At 33.3% G+C, this 14,942-nt stretch overlaps 1 protein-coding gene and 1 non-coding gene across 2 annotated transcripts in view; both read right to left on the bottom strand.

Annotated features, from left to right (window-relative positions):
- The window catches only part of Ets96B (ETS variant transcription factor Ets96B), a 29,956-nt gene that overhangs the window by 6,009 nt on the left and 9,005 nt on the right, over positions 1-14,942 (bottom strand). The window contains exons 3-6 of the mRNA XM_011057774.2: positions 12,414-12,467; positions 9,493-9,552; positions 4,620-4,764; positions 3,538-3,668 (exon numbers count right to left, since the gene is read on the bottom strand). Coding sequence (XP_011056076.2) covers positions 3,538-3,668; positions 4,620-4,764; positions 9,493-9,552; positions 12,414-12,467 — 390 coding nt within the window. The remainder of the gene's footprint in view (positions 1-3,537; positions 3,669-4,619; positions 4,765-9,492; positions 9,553-12,413; positions 12,468-14,942) is intronic.
- TRNAK-UUU (transfer RNA lysine (anticodon UUU)) lies at positions 12,175-12,247 on the bottom strand. The gene has a single exon. It is a non-coding gene; the product is annotated as a tRNA-Lys (tRNA).

Genomic DNA, 14,942 nt, shown 5'->3' with positions numbered 1-14,942 from the left:
GAGAGAGAGGCGCTAGGGGGTAGCGAAAGGGTTGACCTCAGCCTCAGCAAGCCAGAGCGCGGGCCAGAGGCTTTGCGGGTGGTTTTAGATTAAAATTAATCGCGAGCTGATGAAACCGGTGGCGATGTACCACCACCGAGGGAGGCTGGAGAAGGGTTGAATTCAGGACTGGTCATAGGGGCGGCGGAACACGACGGCCGGTGTGGCGGTGGCGGCGGGGTGGGCTCGGCTCTACAGAAAAGAGGATGGCTTCCACTCTCGTCCACTCTCAGACGAGGAGAAACGCGCATTCTGCCGTCGCGTTGCTCTTCCTCCCTTTTCTGCCCGTGCTCTCTCTTTCTCTCTCTCTCTCTCTCTCTCTCTCTCTCTCTCTCTCTCTCTCGCTTTTTCTCCTCTCTTCTGCCTCGCTGATCCTCGAATTCCGGCATAGTGCTCCGTTAATAATGCAAGCTCTATTTTCCACCCACCTGACGAGCGGCGAAACCTGACGAGAGTTCGCCTTGTCCTTTCCCGAACATACGGGAAAATACTCGTTTTGCGTATTCCATCTCGTCGCATGCCCAGAGTACGCTTCTTTTTTTTTTCTCCCGGTCGAAATATTTATCGCGACATGTGAATCAAAGATTAGATCTGAATGCGAATGGAAGCTTCGCTCGGACGAATTTTCCGCGTACGCGGAATACGAGAGCGTGAGTGACTCTGGGTAGAATAGACCGTCACGATCTCTGTAATCCACGTAATCCTCTGCTCGTATTAATTAGTGGAACTGTGAAACCAATCGGTATCCATTAACCGGTTATTACTATTCCGTTCTCGACATATCGCTCTCCGAATTGTTTGTCCCCTCTAAACGAGATGATCTCGATTATCTCATATCTTTTCTAAATATTTCTCTGCCGATACCGCCGTTTGGAAATTTACGAAGTTGAAAATTGTGTGTTAAATTTAACACATTTAACGTATCTCAAACGATCTACTCAAATTTTTTGTGGTAATTTAATACAAGATGAATATATTAGAAACACAATTATCATGTTAAAATTAACATAAGAAGTGTAATTCACATAATATGTACAAGTATTAAATTGTGGAAGCATAATTTCTTTAGTAAAATTAACATTTATAGTATGTTAAATTAATACATTTTATTCATTTATGAAATATATTAATTAATTTTAAATTAATTACTCACAAATTATTAATTTTAACACTAATTGTAAGAAATGTTGAATATCAATTTAACACAAAATTTGAATAAAACTATTACATCACATTAAATTAACACTCAGACATATTAAAAATTTTAACAAAGATCAATTTTAACACAAAATATTTTTGACTGTGCAACGAATTTTTACAATACATTTTTACGGGAATAAATAAAGCGTACGCCACGCTTTGATCAATTTATTTAATGCATTTTTACTTAAAAATAAAGGATACTAAAACATTCAATCATTTTAGCGGATAAAATGCAAGACGGTTTTTCCGTTTGAAAAATAAATTGAATGATCGTAAGTAGATTGCGGGATATCGATACTGGCGATAGGGAATGTATCCTATTATTAACCTAAACTACGTGTAAATAATTAAAACGGCTTAATGGTAGGGAGAATTACGCGAAGAGAAGCACGAGCATAATCCCAGGTGACTTGGTAGTAGGCGGGTAACATCGCGTATACAGTGTCGAGCCATGGATATATAGCGTAACCGAGTTCCTAAAGGATTCGGTTCGCGATTGTATGTGTGCGTGAATAAAGGAAGACTAATCGGTCTGATTACAAAGCATGAGCTTGCAACCCCTCACTGACTGTACCTTTTATAGACGGGACGAGTGGCGGCGATGGGTGGTGGTGCTGCGTATTTTCGCTTTTGGTTTACAATCTATTAGATTATCAGGAATATTTCAATAGAAAAATCATAATTATTGTCGTTGAAATATTACTTAATAGCACTGTATGTTTCGCGCACTTCTTTGTGATTGAAAGTATAACTTAATAAAATGATCGTAACTTTCAAATGAATATTCATGTACACGGAAAGAACGATTTTGTTGAGTTCAGAATAGTTAGATATAAATTTGTAAATAATTTGGGACATTAAGTTAATTATGTAGAACGCTTAAACTAGTTGCTAGAATATCAGATTTTTTTACAGTATTACTAAGATGTTTAAACAGTATGTTTAAGCATCTTACATAGTTATTTTGATGAGCCAATAAAATTATTCTCAATCTAGTTAAATTTTTGAAATACTTCAGCAAAATCTTTTCTTTCTGTATAAGATTTACTTGTATTAGCAATCATTACACAAATAGAAAATTTGTCTTTTTAGGTGGACCTAAATTTTTATGTTAATTTAACATAAAATGAATACATTAGAAAATAAAATATAAACATTATATAAAAAATTGATATGAAAAATGTAACACCAATCATTACTTGTAATGTGTGGAAGTATATATTTCTTCTGTAAGATTATCTATAAGATTATCTATATGTAAACATTTACCTATAATGTGTTAAATTAATACATTTTATTCATTTGTTTTAGAATTTACGTTTTAAAATATATTTTTACACTTTAATTGTTATTCATAAATTGTATTATTTTAACACTAGGAAATGTTGAAAAATTTTAACAAGAACCGATTTCAACGCAAATATAAAATATTTCTTATTGTGTACAATAATGAATGACAAAAGTCCTGTTATTAAAAATTTTTGAATTCTTGATTTAACGAACAAGGAAAGAATTCTCGAAGAGTTCAAGCTAGAATGCAATTACTAAAGACACTGTTAATCTTGCATTGAAAATTTTCTCTGCACTGCACGGGTCGAAAGAAAAACAGCTTTCGACTTACGTTTTCTCTCGGGATCTCTAGCACTTGGCGATCTTTTTTTTCTTTCGGTAACTTTTGCTGAAATCTACAAGAGGCTTGCCATAGCTTTTTGACTTGAAAGCATCGTTTAATTATTCAATTACGCATGCTCAGTCACGCGTGAGTCCAGTGCATTAGTCGTGAGCTTCGTAACGATCACAAGAAATGTTGATTCTCATACAAAAGTAAAAGTTGTTACTTTAGTAAATATTTCGTAAAATGGCACATGCAAAAGATGCAGTTTATAATAAATAGAAAACAAATTTTTTAAACGACATTTCCTGTATTTCTCCGTTGATTCGTTGTGGCTTTATTGAATTTTTGTTAGTACAATTTTAACGATTGCAAAGAATAGACGCGAGGAACAATTAACAACAGCGCGAAACGATCATTATCGAGCTGTATCGCAGTTTTGGGGCCCTCAAAGAGCTAATCGGAAGTCGAATCGATTAATGGACAGCGGTACCCTCGTTGTACTCTCCGATTATTTATGGACTCTATGGGGTAGAATAGCGCCACGTGGATCCCTTTATGCTGGGATTTGTCACGGCGATGGACTTTCGTACAGAGATAAAAGTCAGCGAACCGCGCTGACTTTTCTTCTTCTCGATACTCGATACTGACTAAACGTGTGTCATTGCATGAATCTCGCTTACCATTTTCCTGTGACGCTGTGGATGATATGTTCGTTATAGGAAGTGGCTCTACATAGCTTCGGTCCGTCGGTTCCTCTTTCACGGCAACGTCCTTCGTACTCTTACTAGCCGGTCCATTTATCTTTCGATTCCTACGAGCAAGTAACACACGCAAAATTTCACTTTACATAATTTCACAAATTTGACGGAGCACAGGATATTTCTTTCTTACTGGTTTATACGATGCTTTTTTATTAGCAACTAGCGTGCTAGTCTTTTAATGAACTAGTCTTTTAAAAAGTAGCAATTAAAAAAATATAATTCTGTAAATTATATATTTAACTGCTAGTGTTCTAAAAAATATGCAAAGTATTTAAAGTACTCTAAAAGATTTATAAGTGAAAAGCGCGACAAATTAAAGTTTTAGCATTTAAGATAACAAAGATTAAAGACAAAAAATATCAACAAATATTAGATTAATTTTTCACCTAATATAATATATATAATTATATTTTCTTATTATAGTTTTCTAATTCGCTCAAAATGAACTAAAACTAGCATACTAATTATTAATAAAAAAAGCATCGTATAAATTAGGGCTTATTCGCGAGAGAAGCAATTTAAGAAGAGCAGACTTTCAAAATGCGTTTTGTCCAAAATTTCATTTTTTTAATTAGAGTTGGTGTAGTGTTCACTGTTGAACATTGATTTATTATAAGCTACTCCGAGATGTTCAGAAGGCATTTTTTCATCATTAATTTATATGCTGAAAAAACATAGACATTTCGAAGTGCATTATGTTTTTAACTACAAACAAACAAAATGTATTTGTTTAACATTTTTAACAATTGTTAAGCAATTTTATTTAATATTTTACATTCTACAAATTGACATATTGTTATTTTCTATAAAGTGCGTAGTTTTCTTGTGTATATAATTTCTTTCTTTTTCGTTTTCTGAAAATTACGAGTACAATTTTTGGACAAAACGCATTTTAAAAGTTTGCTCCTCAAGTTTATAGATATAGTTACGTTACAAGTATCTTATAAGTAGCGTCATTTTATTATTGCAAAAAGAGGGAACAAGTTTTATCTCGAACTTACTCAAAGCAACGGTCCGAGTTGATCTCGAGGAAATCGTTATTTTGATTGTGCGCGACTGGTACAGTTGTAGACTGATACTGCGGATGATAATTGCCATTGTCGCCGTTTCTTGTGCAATTGCTTGACTCTTGCTTCACGCTCGCACCTATATAATGCAAGTGAAACGATTGTATGAAACAATTGTCGCGATGTATAATCTTCTTTTTATCACGACGTTAATGTCACGATCGAGAATAACTTTTACAGTCTCGCAGGCCCCTCTGAATATCATTACTATTGTTTGTTGAATGCGTAGCGCACGATCGTTTTCTTCGGACAATTCATAGCTAAAAGAACCGGCGGGGCGTCAGGACATAACGGCGCGTGTCGTACCGGAAGTAAAGACGCATCGCTGTAACGACACGTGAGAGGGAAGGTGGGGTCTAATGGGGTGCCGACGATTTTCGCGAGGGCGAGGGCTATGCCCCCAGTAAATCAAACAGGCTCCCGGGGTCGTGGGAAGCATAAGTCACAAGCCTCCGGCAATAATTGTATTTGTAAACATTGGAAGTTTACTGATAGGAAGAAGCGCGTCGGCGCGCCAGGATAGATTGAATTATCTCGGCGTTGTATCGTCCATGAGATCTTGTAATAATTATTTTCCATAGCGGGACTTCAATGGGACTTTGCTATGTATCTCATAGAAAAACGAAATGTTGAAACACACACGTACGTTTTAGTATTAAATAATTGAAGGATTTTCTACAAGAACCAAAGTCTATTTTTCAAAATCTGAATTATGGCGCTACGTCGTTTTTTAATCAGCATCATATCAGCATGAATAATTTTGTTTTAAGAATCAAACAGAAAATGGGAAATATGAGAGTTTAATTCTTGTAAAAAATGTTTTTGTTAAGAGTATAAAATTTGATAAATAAAAAATGAAAAAATTATTTTACACTATAAATAATATTTTCTTCTTCATTTTTAACTTATGAATAGTAGTATGAATATTATCAAGTAAAAAGTGAAATAGATCGATTTAAGAATAAGAGAGAAGTAAGCCTTTTTCGATCAAAGCAGGTCTTATTGTTACTCATATTATTGATATTCATATGTGGATATACAAATACAATTATCAGTTCTATAGACTGTGTGTCGATTCGGTTTGTCTGAACGCAATAAACTGAAACAGTAATTTTACAATTAAATTAACTGATCGTCACTTTAATAATAATGTTATTAAAAACCTGTAAACAACTATTACAAAAATCATCTCAATCGGGATTCGCATCTGAATCTCCGAAATTTCGTGCGAGCATTATCTTAATTTGAATACCGATATGATGATATTAATTACAATAACTGGATAAAATTAGTTTTTTAATTAGAGCATCTCGAGAAGTGTTTTCTCTCAAAAATCTAGAAATATTTCATTTATTTATTAATTTTTTTAATGTATCCTAAATTTGTTCTTATATCTATCAAATATCTAAATAGAAATTATCATATTTATATAATAAAAATTTGAAAATGAGACATTTTTATTTCCTGAAAATTTAACTTTTTTCGATTGTTTGTGCGATTCTTACGAAAAATCGGTTCGGCTTGTCGGACTTGAAACGAAATCGTAAACTAAAATTGAAACATTAACATTTCTAATACTTCTTATTATGTTTCCAACATTACTCATGAATTGAGTCTAAGTAACATAAGAAATTTCGAAGCACCACTGTTCAAAGATGTCGACTCTCCGTTTCGTGATGTTTTACATAAGAATCTACTGGTAAGGCTGCAAGTACATACGAGCATGTATCTCTTCCTAAATGCGTCGCAAGCTACATATAATATTACGCGAAAGATACGCGGCCTGGGAATTGCGTGCGCGTTCGCTCGCATGTGTGCATGTTGGTGTGCATATAGACATTAGCTAGCCCCCGATTCCCTCTGGGTGTTTGCTCGCCCGGTTGAAATGTTCGACGATACGTTTGTTCAACGCTGCTCGACGCTGAATTACACGTATCGTTCGTCGCGAATTTTGCGCCCCGGAATAATGTAAACTGCGGCCCGTGCGCTTTACATGGAATTTCGAAAGAGAGCGTTGGGAATGTGCAGCGCACGATCGGCTGTCTGCCTCGCTTATCATAATAATTTGCAGAAAAAAGCGCGGCGTATCGATAGCGACGTTAATAAGCGACATCGATGGGGAAAAAGAAAGAGAGAAAGAGAGAATGAGATAGAGAAATAGGCGGGGAGGGGGGGGGGGAGGGGATAGGAGGGAGGAAAAAAGAGAAAAAAGACGGAACGAATCGCCGCTGGCTTAATATAAAGTGCTTACTCGCGTAATCCGATATCGATGATCGCCGAGGCGCCCCGTGTTGATTCTTTCCGCTCTCTGCGCTACGCTAAAAAGAACTGTGCCCCGCGGGCGTCTTCTCGCCGGTTTTTAATAAAGGACTGATATTGCATCCCGCCGCATCGGGCTGCGAGGCCGCCGCGACTTTTAACAGTCGCGATTTACGTAGCGGGAAAAAAATTGAATGGTTCCCGCTGTTCGTTCGCGAACGGATGCAAAAAGGCCGTCGTCGAGCGGGAAAACCGCAAACGCGCGCGCGCGGAAAGTGTCGACGGTTAATTAAACATGTACGTGCGGTGTGTAGCGTGTCGCTAATTGATTCGCCAATTACGCAACGGTTACACGTTAAATTGAGCGAGCGGACGGGTCGTTCGATGAATTAATAAGATCATTTCTGATTATTTACAAAAGGGCTCTCTCTCTCTCTCTCTCTCTCTCTCTCTCTTTCTCTTCCATTTCTACCGGATATACTCCGATTCGGGTCTCTTGATTTTTCAAAGTAATTTGCCAGGACGTCGAAGAGACGCAATTCGGGACATGTCTTCGACACGGAAAAAAAAGTAATAGTTATATATTTTGTTATTTTTGTTTATCGTATTAGTGCGATATTTAATAAACGCTACTAAACATAATAATAATAATAATAATAATAATAATAATAATAATAACCAATAATTAGGAAAAAATGCATAAAGACAGGTGTCATATAACAATCTCAAAAAAAAAAGGTGAAGATAGAAGCAATATTAAAAATCTCTCAATAATTAGAAAAGTAAGATAACATTTAGAAAAAAGGTAAAGTAAGCATTTATATAGTTGCATTTCATATTAATCGAATATCTAATTGAAATTATTTCCTCTCTCTCAAGTTTTAGTAATACAATCACCAGTGACTATTATCTAGACTAGATTATTATTAAATCTTTTTTAATGCGTGTACCTTAGAGAACAGGTTTAATTTTTGAAAACAGGTTTTAGACTAGAGATCTTCAAATTAGAGATTGGACACCATTGTTTTGATTCATCATATCTTTTAGGACTTACTTAAGGTAGAACGATGTAGATATGTGCATCAGTCTTATTCTATCTTAACTTTCCAAAGCTGATGGGTCTATTGGACATACATTTAATTACAAATCTTTTTATCTCTTAAAAATGTTAAACAATTTAATTTTTTTTAAGTTACATCTGTAAATTTGTTTATTTATAGATTTGTGAATTAGTTCTATTAAAATATATTATAGTATTCATATTTTTTATATGAATTATGTCATTTTGATTTCTTAAATTTAATTAATATAATCTTACGGACTCAACGTTAGTAATTGTACACATTTTGTCAGTTCCGCAGGGTTAAGCAGATTCTGGGTACCTATATAGAACATGTCAGAATGAATTATTCCGTTTTCCCTAGAAAACATAATAGAAATCTAGGAAATAATTCCGATCGGAATCCATTCCAACTTGTTCCATGATAAGTGTCCTGAAAAAGATGACGGATGTTTGCGTCCGCATCTCTGACTTGAGAAACTCTCATCTAGATTACCTCTAATCAGAGTCTGGACAAGAGCCGTGTTTTGTATGCAGGTTCTCTAGTCTCATTAAACAAAATCAGTGAGAAAGAAGGACATACATTTATTAGAGAGAATCAAGGGAGAGTGAAGCAGACTCAGCCGGAAGCCGCCGTTTGTTGAAGTGAGTACGAGATATGGAACATACGATGCTTCATACACTAGTATTGTACCGCACTAGTATTGTGTGTATGTACATATGCGTACATGCACACATGTACATTTGCGGAAGTTGAGCTATAAATGGCGGAACCAATCAGAGAAGAGAATCCGCTATCCGCTTCACTCTCTCTTGATTCTTTTTGATTCTCATTTACTATTTTTTTCTCTTTCTGTTCTATTTTTTACTTCTTTCTCTCATTTTTCTTCTCTTAGAAATTGTTAAAACATGGCAGGTCAATCAAAAATGGCTGTTTCGTGCCTCGATTAGAGAGTCTCTTAATCTAGACTCGAGTATGGCCAATTTTGTTAAAACAAGAATGAGAAAGGAGGGTGTAGATATAATCTCTTTTTATGCTATCTCATTCTAAGTTATACTACGTTACGTTCTGACTTACTAAAGTTGACAAAAACGGCGAACCAATCGAAAGTTCATCTCGTGGCCAGACTCTAATATAGGATCTCTAGTCTTAAATCTTCAGACAGCGTGCAGACTTTCCAACCAATTTCGAATCCGAACTACGACGCGCGAAACACTTCCGTGTACTATACACGATTTCAACGGTGATTTCAGCGGAGATTGACATTCATTCAATCCTGTTCCGCGGATTCCAATCTCGTATTTATTTATCCGGACGAATTATCAGACATTGCCGCCGTATCGATGCGACGCGATGCGACTAATGCGTGCTATCTTTCCGCAATAATCAATAGGATTGGACGACAGGTATATTGGGTACGAATGGTTCACGGAAACGCTTATGAACAGAGCGAACAGACGCTCGACGCTTTGAAAATGGACGCTTACTTGACATCTGATGGAACTCGGGTACGTATTGCTCGCTGTCCTCGGTTTCGGAGCTGCTACCTGCGAAGGAGACATCATATTAGTATAATTTGCGATAAATTGAACACATATTTTTTTTATCGATAGAAGATATTTAAAAAAATTCTGAAACAGACTCATTTTGTCAGTCAAGTTCACTCAAAAAAGTGATCTTGCAATTATAGCGAAAATTATCTAAGTACGAAAATTAACTAAAATAGACAAATTTCTAGCAAGTACTACGTTATTGGATATGTATTATATCTAATCATATAGATGACAGAGATAGAATTTAGATTTGTGCTATAAATTCTATGCATATGATACATAATTTTCTATCGGATACAAAAAACAGCAATAATTCTAACTGGAGCAGCAAAATATTTTTTTACGTGTTGAAACGTCCCGCTTTAGTGTGTTGTAATTTAAATATATTTATTTTAATATTAGATCGAAACAAAAATTTATAAGCTATTTATGTTATATCTATAATGTTTTTTTAAAAAAATTAGCTGTACCATTCGATAGAGCAAAATTTCAGCTTTAAGTTTCTTTGAATTGCGGTATGATGATTTTTAACAGAGCGATCAAAGTTAAGGTGTCCTTTTTTCATATAAAAATGCAAAAGTCTAAAATAAAAATGTTTCAATATCTTAAAGATGACATTCCAAACTACAAAAGAAAAAATAGTCCAGTTATCCAAAGAGTTTACTTATTGAGTAATCCGAAAATGACATTTTTTTACAGTGCATAAATAATAAAATAAATATAAATTGAAAGGTTATTGTATTATTTACATTTTAAACGATAAATTTTATCACTGATATTACGTTACGAAAAATTACAACTAATTATAATATTAAATACTTTTGAATTTTATATTTATTACATTTTTTAAATATTGTTCATATAATATTATTCAACAAAAATTATTTTATTTTTAATATTTTTAATAGTTCGTAAAATTTTTGCAATGTAAACGAGAATTAATTGAAAATAAAAAAATAAAAATTTTTTAGCTGTAAAATGAATTATACTCTACATACGAGTCTTTCGTTTTAAGATGAATTTCCGAAATATTCTTATAGGGGGATATATGAGAATACAGAAACTGACACCGTATAAAACTTGTTCTCTAGTTGTTAAAGTTTCTTTACGAAAAGAATATAGATTATTATTCAGCTAGGTGTTTCTAATATTTCAAAGAAAAAAAGCGAAGGACTCTATCGTGTGTATTAAGAGTTTATTATCATTTTTAATAAAGTTGCAGCTTGAATTTTGTATGAATTTTTATATATATGCATGCGCTGCCAATACTTTGACATCACATGATTGCTTCTTCTATTGGTCTTTTTATCATTTTTCACAAGAAAGATTTTGCTCGAAAATATCGAGCTTCCGTCTCGCGAGTAAAATCATCCCCCCTTTCATCATCCGTTACGTTACATCCATCGCGTATTACATCGCAGTTGGGCATGGTAATTAAAATTAATGTTCCGAGTGAATACTGGCTGAACGTAATTATCTTCACTGGGAGGCTTAGAGCTTTAATTTCATGCTACATCTTTAAATTCTAAAAATCAATACCAAGATTTCGCGACTTTAATAACAATCTGATTCTTGATAAATTCTATTGAGTCCACACACACATTTAGCGTTATTATTTTATAAAACATTGTAGTTAATAATGCAAAAAATATTTAAGCTTTATTTAACATTATTTTTATACTCATATTCTAATTACATAATTTGTATCTAATAATAAGAAATGAAAGAAATGAAAGAAATTTTTTCTCATAAAGTAGAGGTCTCAATAATTGATGATGCCTAATGATTAAAAAATCAACAATATATTTGTAATTATTAAGATGAATTCAATACAAATTGTTAGGAAGTATAATATAAATATTATATAAAAAACTAATGCAAAAAGTGACACAATTTGTAAGTAAATTGTGGATGAAAGTATGTTTTTCAGTAAAATTAACATTTATATGTTAAATTAACGCATATTTTCTCTTTATTCTTACATTTTAAAACATATTTCTTTTATGTTACTTGCTTATTCATAAATTTTAACAATAAGAAATCTTAAATTTCAATTTAATATAAATTTAATACAAAATATTTAAATAACATAAAATCACATTGTGTTAAATTAGCATTCAAATATATTAAAAATTTAACACATTTTAAGGACTTGAATAGACAGTTTCTAATATAAATACAAAATGTTTTTTATTATGTACTCATCATACTGAATCCTACATAATTATTTTGATGATCCAACAAAATTATTTTGATGATCCAACAAAATTATTTTCAGATTTATATTTAGCTATATTTTTTGATGCTTCAACAAAACTGTTTTTTCCACGCGGAATTATACAATAATAAAATTTCACTTAAATGTTTTTTTTTAAATTTACATGTATTGTTCGATCATTGACAGAACAAAGTTTCATATGGGTTTTAATTTCTTTTAGAATGCCATTAATTATTAATTAATAAATAATAATATAAAACTTGTCACATCTTAATTCTTATTAGCTTAGTTATTGGACATTTATTTTACTTGCTATGTGTATTAATTGAAACTTAATCATAGTAAAGATATCATTTTTATATTATGAACACTTTCGGGATGAAGAAGCAAAAAAAAATCGCCCGAACAGGGACTCGAACCCTGGACCCTCAGATTAAAAGTCTGATGCTCTACCGACTGAGCTATCCGGGCTAATGGTTTTGGGAGACTTAAGTCTCTATTAAAATCAAATATATAACGTGCACCATTATATTATTATGGACAATTATATTATTACAATATTATTATAGTAATTAATTGAAGCATTATAAAATATACGTGTGCCAAGAAAATAAAATTTTGACTGCAGCACACTCACCATCTTGCAACCAGGTTTCTTGCCTGTAGTCTTGTGGCATGTATAACTCGCTCCCTGTAATCAAAGTTAATTTTTTGTTAATTCGTTGTGTAACAACACGCATTAATTAATCATGATTATTAATCACGAGATAAAACAAATAATGGGCGGGAGAGAACGCAAATACATTTATATTATATATGTGGAGCACATGTATGTCGAGTGATGTTTGCTATAGATTGTCACGTGGTGTGCTTTCGTTATTTTTGATTAATTATATTATTGATATGCGTATTTATTCAATACGTTCGATATAAAAAGGAGACAGATAGTTCTTCAATATACTTAACACTTTCGCGATGGAAAGAAACGCGCTAGTCCGAATCTGAGATCAGCGAGATCCTTGCCGAGGACAAAGGGAGGCGAGAAGACCGCGAATGAATCAGAGGCAAAAACAAACCCTTCCGCGTGAATGGGCGCATAAGAATGCTGCCACGGTGAACTGGGGTGCGTTTAATGGGCCTCCAGGATTCGCCATGGGTAGCCACTCGGCGGTAACCTCGTTTCGTTCCATGACAAAATCCCGTCCGACGCGAATCGAATCTACTTACGCCACAGCTCATTGCTCGGCTATAATACTCTCCTCAGCAAATAAGACTTCTCTCGAGTGTTCGCAATGTCTTTGAATGTCGCATTAAATCCCTGTCGCTCGACAAATTTACGATCGCACAGATTACACGTATCAACTACGTGCTCTACGAGGAGAGAACAGTTTTGCTGAAGTATATAAAAATTAGATCAGAAAATTAGATCTGAAAATAATTACGTTGGACCATCAAGATAATTATGTAGAACGCTCAAGCATGATGATACTGCTACAAAAAATTTTGACATTGTAGGATTAAACAATTTTATGTAAAATTATAATAATTATAGTGAGTAATTTTACACGGGCTGTAGTTCTGCTGAAGTATCTAAAAATTTATAGCTATAAAATAATTTTGTTAAATTATTAAAATAATTATACGTATATATAGAATGTTTAATCGGTTTCCAGAAAAAACATTTTGCAGCATTGCTAATCATGAGGTTTATATAATTATTTTGATAGTTCAACAAAAGACTTACTTTTAGATCTATCTACTTAGATATTTATGTAAAATTATTCTTTACATGTAGGCGTTTCTAACGAAGCCTCCAACATGTCATTAGCAAATATTATACACACACATGATATATATAATTATTATATATATATATTGAATGCATGATTGAATGTAGACTAATATTTTACGAATGTATACAAAAGTCATATCATCTGAAGAAGCTTTAATATAAACACTATTAGAAATATAACTATGAGCTTCCTTTACATGTAAATGAAGCTCGTGGTTATGAACGAAATTAAAAGTAATAAATGATTTAATTGAAAATTAAGTCACAGTAATTACTTCAATGTAATGAACGTGTACATTAAATTTATGAAATTTAATAAAATTTTATGAAAAATACTTAAATTTTCATAAATTTTCATGAAAAATACATTAAATTTTATGTACACAAATATACTTTTTAATTATAAATACATTAAATTTATAATATAATGTCATGAAATTAAATTCAAATTGTGTAACTTAAAATTTAATAAAATTTAAAAACATTTTTAACAGTGAAGATATATTTAGACAATATGAAAGAAATGATGAGTAAGACTTAGTTGATTGTATCAAACAGCCAACTGGTTGTTTGTGTGAATTTAATAAGCTGGCTCAGCAAGGCATTACACATTTTCTTCGATTTATATTTAGACAAGTAGAGGTAAAAGTTTTTTTATTAATTTTTATAAAAAACGCACCATTTTATGTATATTTCCATCGTATATATTATTTATGTAATTTTATGTATTCTTTTATAGTGTAGCAACTAGCTTGAGATCCATATAATTATTTTGATGGCTCATCATAATTATTTTCAAATTCTGTATCTGGCTTAATTTTTATATACTTTATCAAAATTGTTTTCATATAAATATTGCACGAAAAATTTTTCAATTTTTACTGCTTTTTACATTGTAATTTCAATACGAACGAATCTAATTAAATTTTGTAGTCGGAAACATTCGTCATAAAGGTAGAAAAGTTACAACGCAGTTTTCAGATATGCGGAATATGAAAAAGACGGACGAGAGAGATAGAGATAACGGGGGAGAAGAAAGAAAGAAAAAGAGAGAAAACGATCAGCAGTACTTTCATCCATCGCGGCGGCGTTTCAATATTTCTGAATCGTCGTGTCGAAAAGTGGATCGAGCTGGTGTAGAGAGGGGACGTAACGCGATTATGATAGAGAAATTGCGGCATTATAGGCAGTGATTGAGTTAGGTGGAGGTGGTCCATCCCGAGCAAGCGGTGTGGCGTGCCAATGCTAGATATAAAGTGTCAATCACTGCAACCAGACGCTGACTGGGGTTGTTCGGCGATTCTCTACGACCGAGATACTAAGGAGGGGACTATGAGGAATTCCACTATGAGGACGTCCCAGGGAAGTCTTTGC

This window comes from Acromyrmex echinatior, chromosome 16, assembly GCF_024713525.1.
Source record: "Acromyrmex echinatior isolate Ae372 chromosome 16, ASM2471352v2, whole genome shotgun sequence".
Classification (NCBI taxonomy): Eukaryota; Metazoa; Arthropoda; class Insecta; order Hymenoptera; family Formicidae; genus Acromyrmex; species Acromyrmex echinatior.
The sequence above is the reverse complement of the archived record's forward strand: the minus strand, read 5'-3'. Positions and strand labels throughout refer to the sequence as shown.